We start from the raw sequence: 12,643 nt of genomic DNA, 5'->3' as shown, positions 1-12,643 counted from the left end.
GTAGCCCATTTAGATAGAATGTGTTTGGATATTGCATGATGGAGCGTTCATTGGCAGACTTCAGACAGACATTTATTCGGCATCGTGCCAGAGGTGTTTGATGTTAACATTTGAGTGTCCCTGATCCCTTCTATGTGTTCCTGCCCAATGGAGTGTCCCTGTCGGATCTTACGGGAATTACCAGACCCCCAACAAACCCAACATTCCCCTGAAGTAGCCCATTTGGATAGAATGTGTTTGGATATTGCTTGATGGAGCGTTCATTGGCAGACTTCAGAGTCATTTATTCGGCATCGCACCAGTGGTGTTTGATGTTAACATTTGAGTGTCCCTGATCCCTTCTATGTGTTCCCGCCCAATTTAGTGCCCCTGCCGGATCTTACGGGAATTACCAGACCCCAACAAACCCCAACATTCCCCTGAAGTAGACCATTTGGACGAAACGTGTTTGGATATTGCTTGATGGAGCGTTCATTGGCAAACTTCAGACAGCCAATTTTTTTAGGTATCGCACCAGTGGTGTTTGATGTTTAAATTTGAGTGACCCTGATCCCTTCTATGTGTTCCCGCCCAATGGATTGCCCCTGCCGGATCGTACGGGAATTATGAGACCCCAATAAACCCCATCATTCCCAAAGTAGACCATTTGGATGAAACATGTTTGGATATTGCTTGATGGAGTGTTCATTGGCAAACTTCAGAGTCATTTATTCAGCATCGCACCAGTGGTGTTTGATTGTCCCTGATCCCTTCTATGTGTTCCCGCCCAATGGAGTGTCCCTGTCGGATCTTACGGGAATTACCAAACCCCAACAAACCCAACATTCCCCTGAAGTAGCCCATTTGGACGAAACGTGTTTGGGTACTGCTTGATGGAGCGTTCATTGGCAGACTTCAGACAGCCATTTATTCGGCATCACGCCAGTGGTGGTTGATGTTAACATTTGAGTGTCCTTGAACCTTTCTTTCTGTTCCTGCCCAATGGAGTGCCCCTGTCGGATTTTACGGGAATTACCAGACCCCAACAAAACCCAACATTCCCCTGAAGTAGCTCATTTGGACGAAACGTGTTTGGATATTGCTTGATGGAGCGTTCACTGGCAGACTTCAGAGAGCTATATATTCGACATCGCGCCAGTGGTGTTTGATTTAAAAATGTGAGTGTCCTTGATCCCTTCTATGTGTTCCCGCCCAATGGAGTGCCCCTGCCCCCTGTGTGGTGTTTGATGTTGACATTATATTTTATTCATAATTCTGATGGGGATAATCTTCTGTATTACTTACTATACTGCTTGCGGATGTGTTTTTATGAAGGGGTCTACGCCCATTGGGTTGTTTTCTCTCTCCTCTATGTGTTTCTGCTACTATAGGGTGTACCTGCCCACTCTGTGTGTTCCCCTTCTACATGGGGTGTCCTCATTCCCTCTGTGTGTTCCTTCCCTCCATGGAATCTCCCCACTTTCCTCTGTGTTTCTGCTCTCATGGGGTGACTATACTTGTTCTGTGGATTCCCTCTCTTATTCAGTATCCACACTCCCTTCTATGTGTTCCTACCTCCATGGAGTATCATTGCTCCTCTCCATGTGTTCCCACCCCCATGGAGTATCATTGCTCCTCTCTATGTGTTCCCACCCCCATGGATTATCATTGCTCCTCTCTATGTGTTCCCACTGCAATGGGGTGTTCTATCTCCCTTCTACACATTTCCACTCCCATAGTGCATTCGCTCCCTTCTATTGTATGTGATCTCACCCCCATAGAGTGTAACTTATTTCCCCTATATGTTTCCACCCAATTGAGTGTCCCTGCTCCATTCCGTGTGTACCCACACCATTGAATGTACCACCTCTGTGTTTCTGCATCTCTCTATGTGTTCCCACCCAATGGATTGCCCATGCTCCCCTCTGTGTGTTTCCACCCAATAGAGTGTTCCTGCTCCCCTCTGTGTGTTTCCACCCAATAGAGTGTCCCTGCTCCCCTCTGTGTGTTTCCACCCAATAGAGTGTCCCTGCTCCCCTCTATGTGTTCCCATCCAATAGAGTGTCCCTGCTCCCCTCTATTTGTTCCCATCCAATAGAGTGTCCCTGCTCACCTCTATGTGTTCCTGCCCAATTAAGTGCCCCTGCTCCCCTCTATGTGTTCCCGCCCAATGGAGTACCCTTGCCCCCTCTATGGTGTTTGATGTTGACATTATATTTTATTCATAATTCTGATGGGGATAATCTTCTGTATTACTTACTACTGTGTTTTTATGAAGGGATCTACATACCCCCTGATCTTAACGGTTTATCCAATAAAGTTGATTGGTTTTCGAGGTGCAGTAATGTTTTTCCTGGGAGAGGACCTACCCTTCAAAATCCTTTCTGTGAAAGTTTGCGATTCGTCCGCTATGCAAAAGTGTCAAGGTCCTACCTTTCCTCAGGGCTTGTGCTGCTCCATGTGCTGGCATCCATCTTAGGTGTCTGCAAAGCATTGTGGGATCCTTTATGCTTTCAGCCCCCTGCGGCTCCTCCCACAGGAGGTGGCGGCTTATCACATATAAGTCTGCTGTTTGTAGCTGTCAATTGCATTTGTGTCCTATCTGTTGCACAGCAGCAAGCTCCTGTTTAGTTTCTCATTGCTTTCCTGGATACCAACTCGGCTTTGGCAAGACTCCTTCCTGGCTTCTGACACCGGCTCTGGCGACCATCCTTCCTGGCTTCTGACCCAGGCTGTGACGACCATCCTTCCTGGCTTCTGACACCGGCTCTGGCGACCATCCTTCCTGGCTTCTGACCCCGGCTCTGGCGATCATTTTTCCTGGCTTCTGACCCCGGCTCTGGCGATCATCCTTCCTGGCTACTGTCCTACCCATTCATCCGCTGTTGCTGTTGGACTTGCAAAGACTCTGTCTTGTTTTTGTATAATAAATCTACCTTTAATTGCACCTCCTTGTGTGTCTGGCTCCTCGCTCCCTGACAAAAAGTAATAAGGAGGTTAAAATGCTGACCCACCTCCCATTACATTTTCGAGATACTGGGATACATTGTATAGCAGGCAAAAGGTTCAACTAGTGGCCTAAAACGCTCTAGAAAGCTAGGTGATACCCTAAGTGCTCTCCAATCTTTGTGATTACACCACATAATAACAATTGCAATTCTGCCACAGATTAGATATGGATGAATATAGAGATCACACTGCTATAAGCTCACCCGTGTATGATGACACCCTTCGTACAAGTTCCTCCCAACGTTGTCACGCTAGAAGAGGAATGCTGCTTTTATATAAAGAGAAGGAATTATGTCTGAGTGGTCAATCCATCAGACTATGGAAAGGGGAGGTGGGCAGGTGTTGCTTGAGCTATAGAACCTTCTGATTCCTCTCCATAAATACCACAACCAATCCCACCCCAGATGCTTGATGTATCTCCAGAAGTCCACACATGGCCAGAGAAGCAGAAAGGTTAACCAAAACTAACCAGATTCTCTCCATTTTTGCTGTTGTGTTGACATTGGCCTAAAAGTGTCTTATGGCATATAAAGCCTTCCTTGATCAGAACCACTTTTCCATGGCCACAGATTTTTATTTTTATGGACACTCCTGGGTTTCCTGCATTCTTTACTGACAGACTGTAGCTGCTTGGACATTTCCTAGCTTTGCTGTCTTTTCACCATCACAGCTTGTATTGGACTGTCGTTTACTCCACAGTGATTCATTGTTTGTGTTTCAGGCTTGAGGAGTCCAGCAAGTACCACGACTTCACATCCGATAACACCACCATACAGCACATCTACAGGGTAAGACCCTATACGTGGCACACGATATGATTCAGTTTAGTAGTGGAGTTCCCGGTGATGTTGGAGTGTAACCACCATGTGACCGCTACTTTATAGATTTATCTATAGAATTAGTAGTAATTATTTATTTATTTTTTACGAAGGATCAGATAAACCAAAAGTAATATTTAGTTATAGGTAGACAATAGTGGGTGGTTATCTCCCTTCTTGTGGTGACCCTACCTGCTTTGCACATTTCCTCCACCCATTGGGTTGTTTTCTCTCTCCTCTATGTGTTTCTGCTACTATAGGGTGTACCTGCCCACTCTGTGTGTTCCCTTTCCACATGGGGTGTCCTCATTCCCTCTGTGTGTTCCCTCCCTCCATGGAATCTCTCCACTTTCCTCTGTGTTTCTGCTCTCATGGGGTGACTATACTTGTTCTGTGGATTCCCGCTCCTATTGAGTATCCACACTCCCTCCTATGTGTTCCCACCTCCATGGAGTATCATTGCTCCTCTCTATGTGTTCCCACCGCAATGTGGTGTTCTATCTCCCTTCTACACGTTTCCACTCCCATAGTGCATTCGCTCCCTTCTATGTGATCTTACCGCCATAGAGTGTACCTTCTTTCCCCTATACGTTAACACCCAATGGAGTGTCCCTGCTCCCCTCTGTTTCCCACCCAGTTGAGTGCCCCTGTGTACCCACACCATTGAATGTACCTCCTCTGTGTTTCTGCATCTCTCTATGTGTTCCCACCCAATGGATTGCCCATGCTCCCCTCTGTGTGTTTCCACCCAATTGAGTGTCCTTGCTCCTCTCTATGAGTTTGTCTCTGCTCCTCTCTGTGTGTTCCCACCCAATAGAGTGTCCCTGCTCCCCTCTATGTGTTCCCATCCAATAGTGTCCCTGCTCACCTCTATATGTTCCTGCCCAATTAAGTGCCCCTGCTCCCCTCTATGTGTTCCCACCCAATGGAGTGACTCTGTACCTCTCTATTTGTTCCCGTCCAATAGAGTGTCCCTGCTACCCTTTATGTGTTCCTGACCAATTAAGTGCCCCTGCTCCCATTTATGTGTTCCCGTCCAATTGAGTGTCCCTGCTTCCCTCTATGTGCTCCCATCCAATGCAGTGTCCCTGCTCCCTTCTATGATTTCCCACCCAATGGAGTGTTCCTGCCCCCACTCTGTGTTCCCATCCAATGGAGTGCCCCTGCTTCCCTCTATGTGTTCCTGCCCAACTGGGTGACCCCGCTCCCTTCTATGTGTTCCCATCCAATTGAGTACCCCTGCTCTCCTCTATGTGTTCCCATCTAATTGAGTACCCTTGCTCTCCTCTATGTGTTCCCACCCAATGGAGCGTCCCTGCTCCCCTCTACGTATTCCCGCCCAGTAGAGCATCCCTGTTTCCTTTTATGTGTTCCCACCCAATGGAGTAACCCTTTACCTCTCTATGTGTTCTTTTCCAATGGAGTGTCCCTGCTTCCCTCTAGGTGTTCCTACCCAATTGAGTGTCCTTGCTCCCTTTTATGTATTCTCGTCCAATTGAGTGTCCCTGCTCCCCTCTATGTGTTCCTGTCCAATGCAGTGTCCCTGCTCCCCTCTATGTGTTCCCATCCATTTGAGTGTCCCTGATCCCTTCTATGTGTTCCCACCCAATGGAGTGTCCATGCTCCCCTCTACGTGTTCCCACCCAATGGAGCATCCCTGCTCCCCTCTACGTATTCCCTCCCAGTGGAGTGCCCCTGCTCCCCTCTATCTGCACCTCTCTGTGTGTTCCCTTCCAATACAGTGTCCCTGCTCCTCTCTATGTGTTCCCTCCCAATTGAGTATCCCCGCTCCCTTCTATGTGTTCCCTCCCAAATAAGTATTCCCGCTCCCTTCTATGTGTGCCCACACCATTGAGTGGCCTTCTACTGTGTCCTCTGTATTTATGCATCTCTCTATGTGTTCCCACCCAATGAAGTGTACCTGCTCTCCTCTATGTGTTCCTGCTCAATTGCGTTTCCCTGATCCATTCCATGTGTACCCACACATTGAGTGTCCTTCCTCTGTGTCCTCTCTGTTTCTGGATCTCTCTACGTGTTCCTTTCCAATGAAGTGTCCCTACTCCCCTCTATGTGTTCCCTCCCAATTTAGTATCCCTGTTCCCTTCTATGTGTTCCCACCCAATTTAGTATCCCCATTGCCCCCCACCATAGCCCCATAAACTCTCCCCTCCTCTGACCTCGCTACCGCCCTCCCTCCCACCCACCACACTGAACATCCCGCACAGCTTCACCTCCCCTACACTCCTGCTACATTTGAGGAGGTCACTAAGGTCTTCTCAAAAGCCCGTCTCACCACCTGCCCCCTTGACCCTGTTCCCTCGCAACTCCTTTGGTCACCCTCCTCCTCCATCCTGCGCTCCCTTACCCACATCTTCAATATCTCCCTCTCTACTGGCACATTCCCCTCCCCCAAAGCTCGCCCACATCACCCCCATACTCAAAAAACCCTCCCTGGACCCCACCGACCTGAACAACCTCAGACCCATCTCACTGCTGCCATTCACTTCCAAGCTCCTTGAGCTCTTAGTTTACAATCGCCTAAGCGCCCACCTCACCGACAACAACCTCCTCGATCCCCTACAATCCGGCTTCCGCCCCAAACATTCCACCGAAACTGCCCTACTGAAAATTACTAACGACCTGCTAACCACCAAAGCTAATGGCCACTACTCAGTCTTCCTACTCCTCGACCTTTCCGCTGCCTTTGACACAGTTGACCACCCCCTCCTCCTTAACAAACTACACTCCCTCGGCATCAGAGACTCCGCTCTCTCCTGGCTCTCCTCCTATCTATCCCAACGCTCCTTCAGTGTTACCTATAACGCTGCCACCTCCCCCTCTGTTGGGGTCCCCCAAGGCTCTGTCCTCAGGCCCCTTCTCTTCTCCATCTACACCTCCTCCCTTGGTAAACCGATACACTCCCATGGCTTCAACTATCACCTCTACGCCGATGACATGCAAAATTACCTCTCCACCCCTCACCTCACCCCTTCATTCTCCGACCGTATCACCCACCTACTGAACGACATATCGGACTGGATGTCGCTCCCCTTCCTCAAACTGAAACTTTCCAAAACCAAACTCCTAATTTTCCCCCCTGCCCGCACCCCCCCCCACCCTCTCCATCACGACCAACAATGCTACCATCAGTCCCACCACGCAAGCCAAGGTCCTAGGTGTCATCCTAGACTCCAATCTGTCCTTCCAACCCCATGCCCAATCGCTGACTACTGCATACAGGTTCCACCTCCGCAACATCTCCAAAATACGCTCGTTCCTAACCCCAGGCACTACTAAACAACTCGTTCCCTCCCTTCTCACCGGCCTACCTCATCACAGACTATCCCCGCTTCAGTCTATCCTGAACTCATCCACCTTACCAACCGATCCACTTCTGCCACCCCCCTCTGTCATTCCCTCCACTGGCTCCTGATTGCCCAACGCATCAAATTCAAACTACTAACACTGACGTACAGTTGCAAGAACAAGTATGTGAACCCCTTGGGATTACGTGGAGTTTTGCATGAATTGGGCATAAAATGTGCTCTGAATGTCATCTAAGTCACAACAATAGAAGAACACAGTCTACTGAACATAATACTACACAAACATTAGATGTTGCCATGGTTTAATTGCGCATAACATGTAAACATTCACAGTGCAGGGAGGAAAAAGTACGTGAGGCCCTAGCTTAATGACTTCTCCCAGAGCTAATTGGAGCCAGGAGTGAGCCAACCTTGACTCCAATCAGTGTGATGATATTGGATGTGTTGCTGACAGCTGTCCTGCCCTTAAAAAACACACACCTGTTTTGGGTTTACTGGTTTCAAGAAGCACTGTCTGATGTGAAACATGCCTCACAGAAAAGAGCTCTCAGAAGACCTACGATCAAGAATTGTTGACTTGCATGAAGCTGGAAAGGGTTACAAAAGTATCTCCAAAAGCCTTGATGTTCATGTGTCCATGGTAAGACATACTGTCTACAAATGGAGAAAGTTTAGCACTGTTGCTACTCTCCCTAGGCGTGGTCGTCCTGTAAAAATGACTGCAAGAGCACAGCGCAGAATGCTGCATGAGGTAAAGAAGAATCCCAGAGTGTCAGCTAAAGACCTACAGAAATCTCTGGCACATGATAACATTTTTGTTGACACATCTACAATAAGGAAAACATTAAACAAGAATGGAGTACATGGCAGGACACCAGGGAGGAAGCCATTGCTGTCCAAAAAGAATATTGCAGCACGTTTGAAGTTTGCAAAAGAGCACCTGGATGTTCCACAGCACTACTGACAAAATATACTGTGGACAGATGAAACCAAGATTGAGTTGTTTGGGAAGAACACACAACACTATGTGTGGAGAAAAAAAGGCACAGCACACCAACATCAAAACCTCATCCCCACTGTAAAACATGGCGGAGGGAGCATCATGGTTTGGGGCTGCTTTGCTGCCTCAGGGCGTGGACGGATTGTTGTCATTGATGGGAAAATGAATTCCAGAGTTTATCAAGACATTTTGCAGGAAAACGTACGACCATCTGTCCGCCAACTGAAGCTCCGCAGAGGATGGGTGATGCAACAGGACAATGACCCAAAGCATACAAGTAATTCAACAAAACAATGGCTGCAACAGCACAGAATACGCCTTCTAGAGTGGCCCAGTCAGAGTCCTGACCTCAACCCGATTGAAATGCTGTGGCATGACCTTAAGAGAGCGATTCACACCAGACATCCCAAGAATATTGCTACACTGAAACAGTTTTGTGAAGAGGAGTGGTCCAAAATTACTCCAGATCGTTGTGCAGGTCTGATCTGCAACTACAGGAAACGTTTGGTTGAGGATATTGCTGCCAAAGGAGGGTCAACCAGTTATTAAGTCCAAAGGTTCACATACTTTTTCCTCCCTGCACTGTGAATGTTTACATGTTATGTGCAATTAAACCATGGCAACATCTAATGTTTGTGTAGTATTATGTTCAGCAGACTGTGTTCTTCTATTGTTGTGACTTAGATGACGTTCAAAGCACATTTTATGCCCAATTCATGCAAAACTCCACGTAATCCCAAAGGGTTCACATACTTTTTCTTGCAACTGTACAAAGCCATTCACAACGCTGCCCCAAACTACCTCACCGACCTAATGCCCAAATACCACCCTACCCGTAATCTTCGCTCCACGCAAGACCTCCTACTCTCTAGCTCCCTGGTCTTCACCTCCCATGCCTGACTGCAGGACTTCTCCAGAGCTTTCCCCATCCTCTGGAACTCACTTCCCCAATCCATCAGATTGTCCCCTACCCTCCTCACCTTTAGATGCACCCTGAAAACCCATCTCTTCAGAGAAGCCTACCCCACCCTCACCTAACAGCCGATTCCCTCCACTCCTCACTCCATTCCATCCCCCCACAGCCATCTCCTCCTGTACCACCATCCCCCCCCTCCTAGACTGTAAGCTCGAAAGGGCAGGGCCCTCTAACCCCTCGTGTATTGTGTTGCTATTGTATTGTCTCATGTCTTCTCCCCCATTCTAATGTACAGCGCTGAGCAAACCCTTTGGCGCTATATAAATACTCTATAATAATAATAATGTGTTCCTGCCCAATTGAGTGCTCCTGCTCCCCTTTACGTGTTCTCACCCAATGAAGTGTCCTTGCACCCCTCTGTGTGTTTCCACCCAATGGAGTGTCCCTGCTCCCCTCTGTGTGTTTCCACCCAATTGAGTGTCCCTGTATCTCTATGTGTTCCCACCCAATGAAGTGTCCCTGGTCCCCTCTATGTCTTTCTGCCACCATATGGTGTTCTCGCCCAGCACCTTTGTGTGCCCCCCATGAGGTGTTCCTGCCCACCTTTGTGTGTCCCCCCCATTAGGTATTTCTGCCCTCTTTTGTGTTTTCCAGCTGCATTGTTGGTTATGTGTTATAGAAGACACTGGTAGTGATAGCAGAATTCAGGCTTTACTTGTGTGGCTTAAGTTACAAACATAGAGAGCACATTGCAGCAGACTGTATAACAGCAGACTTATTACAGCACATTACTTCCTGAAAAGATGATAGAGAAAAAGAAAGAACCAGCAAGTTTTACACATACACAACTAGTAACCTTTAGCGTACAGTGCCATCTACTGGTCAAGTGATATTACCACAGAATACTGTATATAGTACATTATAGTACATGCTGTTGTATTCCCAACACCCCTTCTCAACGGCATGTGCATAATTATATGACATTTAGTCTCTTTTGTAGAAAACAATGATGTTCCCTTGGCAAAGGTTTGGTGAGTGCGTCTGCAGTCATCTCCTCTGATGGGCAGTACTGGATGTCGATAACCCCTTGTTCTTGCATGTCTCTGAGCAGATGATATCTTACATCAATGTGCTTGGTTCTTGGGTTAATCTTCTCAGAGTGCGTAAGCTTTATGCATCCCTGATTGTCTTCAAAGATGGGTGTGGGTTGTGACATATTCAGTCCCATGTCTAGTAGAAGTTGACGAATCCAAATGGATTCTTGACATGCATGTGCTGCTGCTATGTATTCCACTTCAGTTGAAGAGAGTGCAACAGTCACTTGTTTCCGATGGTTTTGCGACCAGGAGGGAGTTCTGTTAGTGACCAAGTTTTATTTTCTTGAAGTGATTTTATTTCTTCTTCAGCTGCTTTTCTCCACTGATCGGCTTCCCTTCTTGGCAAAGTTTCTATGTCTTCCCAGGATGTTGGCTCCTGTGTTTGATGTGTTTTAGCAGCGTATGATAACCTGCGGGGTGGTATCCCTTTTGTCATTCGAGAGGATCTTCTGATTTCTTGTTGTTCAGTGGGTTCTATTGGATCGTTGATTGTAAGTTCCACTTCTTGTTGTTCTGGCTCTTGTCCTGCTTCGCATAAATCAGTGTCTCTTGCCGATTCAGTGTGTAAATCCTCTCCACATTTTTCAAGCATTGTATTATCTGGTGCTTCACTTTCATCAAAATAAACACTGCGGCTTACTGTGACCTTGTTGGTCTTTGGACAAAGGATTCTATATCCCTTACTCTGCTCACTGTAGCCGACCAGAATGCCTTCTATGGCTTTGTTCTCCAACTTGGAGCGTTTCTGACTTGGAATGTGGGCATATGCTTTACAGCCAAACACTCTGATGTGTCCTACGTTAGGTTTTGATCCATTCCACATTTCATATGGTGTACTCTCAATAGATTTTGATGGGAGCCTGTTTTGTAGGTATGTTGCAGTCATTATTGCTTCTCCCCAGTATTTGTTAGGTAAGGCAGCGTCCGTAATCATACATCTTGTCATTTCTACAAGAGTGCGATTCTTTCTTTCCGCTACACCGTTTTGCTCAGGAGTGTATGGTACAGTTGTTTGGTGTATAATACCTTGTTTCTTTAGGTATGATTCCATCTCTTTATTCATATATTCCCCTCCATTATCAGTGCGTATTATTCCAGGTTTCCTTTGAAACTTGTTGCTTGTCATAGCTACAAACTCTTGAAGTTTTTCTAATGTCTCACTTTTGTGCTTCATTAGATACGTTATTGTGTACCTGGAATAATCATCAATGAAAGTCAGTAAATATCTGTTCCCGCCAGGTGTGATGGTTTTCATTGGTCCGCACACATCACTGTGTATCAGTTCCATGGGTTTAATGGTTTTACTCTGACTGGTCTGTGGAAGAGAGGTTCGGGTGGCCTTTGCTTTGATGCAACACGTGCACTTGCTGAGTGTGTGGCAAGGCAATATTTTCATGTCTTCTGATAGACCTCTCTTTGCAAAGTCCTTTATAGCTTCTGGGTTTGGATGCCCCAATCTTCTATGCCACAGGTGGATGCACTTGTCATGTGGGCTATGAGTTGCCGCATTAGCCTTCTCACTTTCAGTGATGAGTTTGTACAGATGTTGATTTAATCTTCCTCTTGCTAGAATTTGCTTTCCATTTTGAATTGTGCATTCATTACCTCTGAACTGGACAGTGAGTCCATTGCTTGCAAGGGTTTTAACTGATAGGAGGCTTCCTTCTAGGCTTGGAACATATAGAACATTCTTTACAAGGATGCTCTGCTTGCCCCCTGATGGCGTTTTGCAGTTCAGAAATCCCTGACCTTTACCTTCTGCTGTAATACTTTTCCCATTTGCTAGGAAGACTTTATCTTTTACACTAAAATCAATTTCTGTGAAGAATGTCTCGTCGCTTGTCATGTGACTTGTTGCCCCTGAGTCAATGTACCATCTATGTGAGGTACTATTCTGAGTCACTTTAAAAGTACCACTCCATGATGCACTTTCATTTTCTTTCATGACTGCTTTAGCTTTTTCTCTTGTGGGTAGCTCCTGCTTTCGCTGCTCAGGTTTCCAGATTGAACAGTTCTTTTTCAGGTGACCGGCCTTTTTGCAGCGAAAACATACCCTGGTTTCTTTGCTTTGTCTTATGCCTTCATGCACCTTCAGAGCTGCCTCTGGTCTCTCGTTCTCTTCACTATGCAAATTTTCCTTTCTTCTGCTGTATTCATCAATTAATTTTCCCTTAACATATTCTAGTGTCAGTTCAGTTTCCGGTCTAGTTTCTAGAGCATTTATAAGGGCACTGTATGATTCTGGAAGGCTGCACAGAAGTAGCGCCACAACATGGTTGCCTTTCAATTCTTCACCTATTGCACCCAGCTGGTTCACAATTTCTAGCATAGCATTTACATGTTCACCCATTTCCTGCCCTTTTTCCAGCCTCATCTTATACAGTTGGCGCAGCAGATATAGTTTACTGTTTAGGTTTGCACGTTCATGCAGCTTTTGTAATGCAGTCCACATACCTTTAGCTGTGCTTTCTTTCCTTATATGAATGAGTTGATCATCC

At 46.7% G+C, this 12,643-nt stretch overlaps 1 protein-coding gene across 1 annotated transcript in view; it reads left to right on the top strand.

Annotated features, from left to right (window-relative positions):
* Positions 1-12,643, top strand: part of LOC149442106 (integrin alpha-X-like) — an 85,458-nt gene that overhangs the window by 68,019 nt on the left and 4,796 nt on the right. The window contains exon 24 of the mRNA XM_089656528.1: positions 3,710-3,776. Coding sequence (XP_089512654.1) covers positions 3,710-3,776 — 67 coding nt within the window. The remainder of the gene's footprint in view (positions 1-3,709; positions 3,777-12,643) is intronic.

This window comes from Staurois parvus, unplaced genomic scaffold, assembly GCF_062004578.1.
Source record: "Staurois parvus isolate SC_StPar_1 unplaced genomic scaffold, SC_StPar_1.0 ptg000913l, whole genome shotgun sequence".
NCBI lineage: Eukaryota > Metazoa > Chordata > Amphibia > Anura > Ranidae > Staurois > Staurois parvus.
Note: the sequence above shows the minus strand (reverse complement) of the source record. Positions and strands in the feature narration are given on the sequence as shown.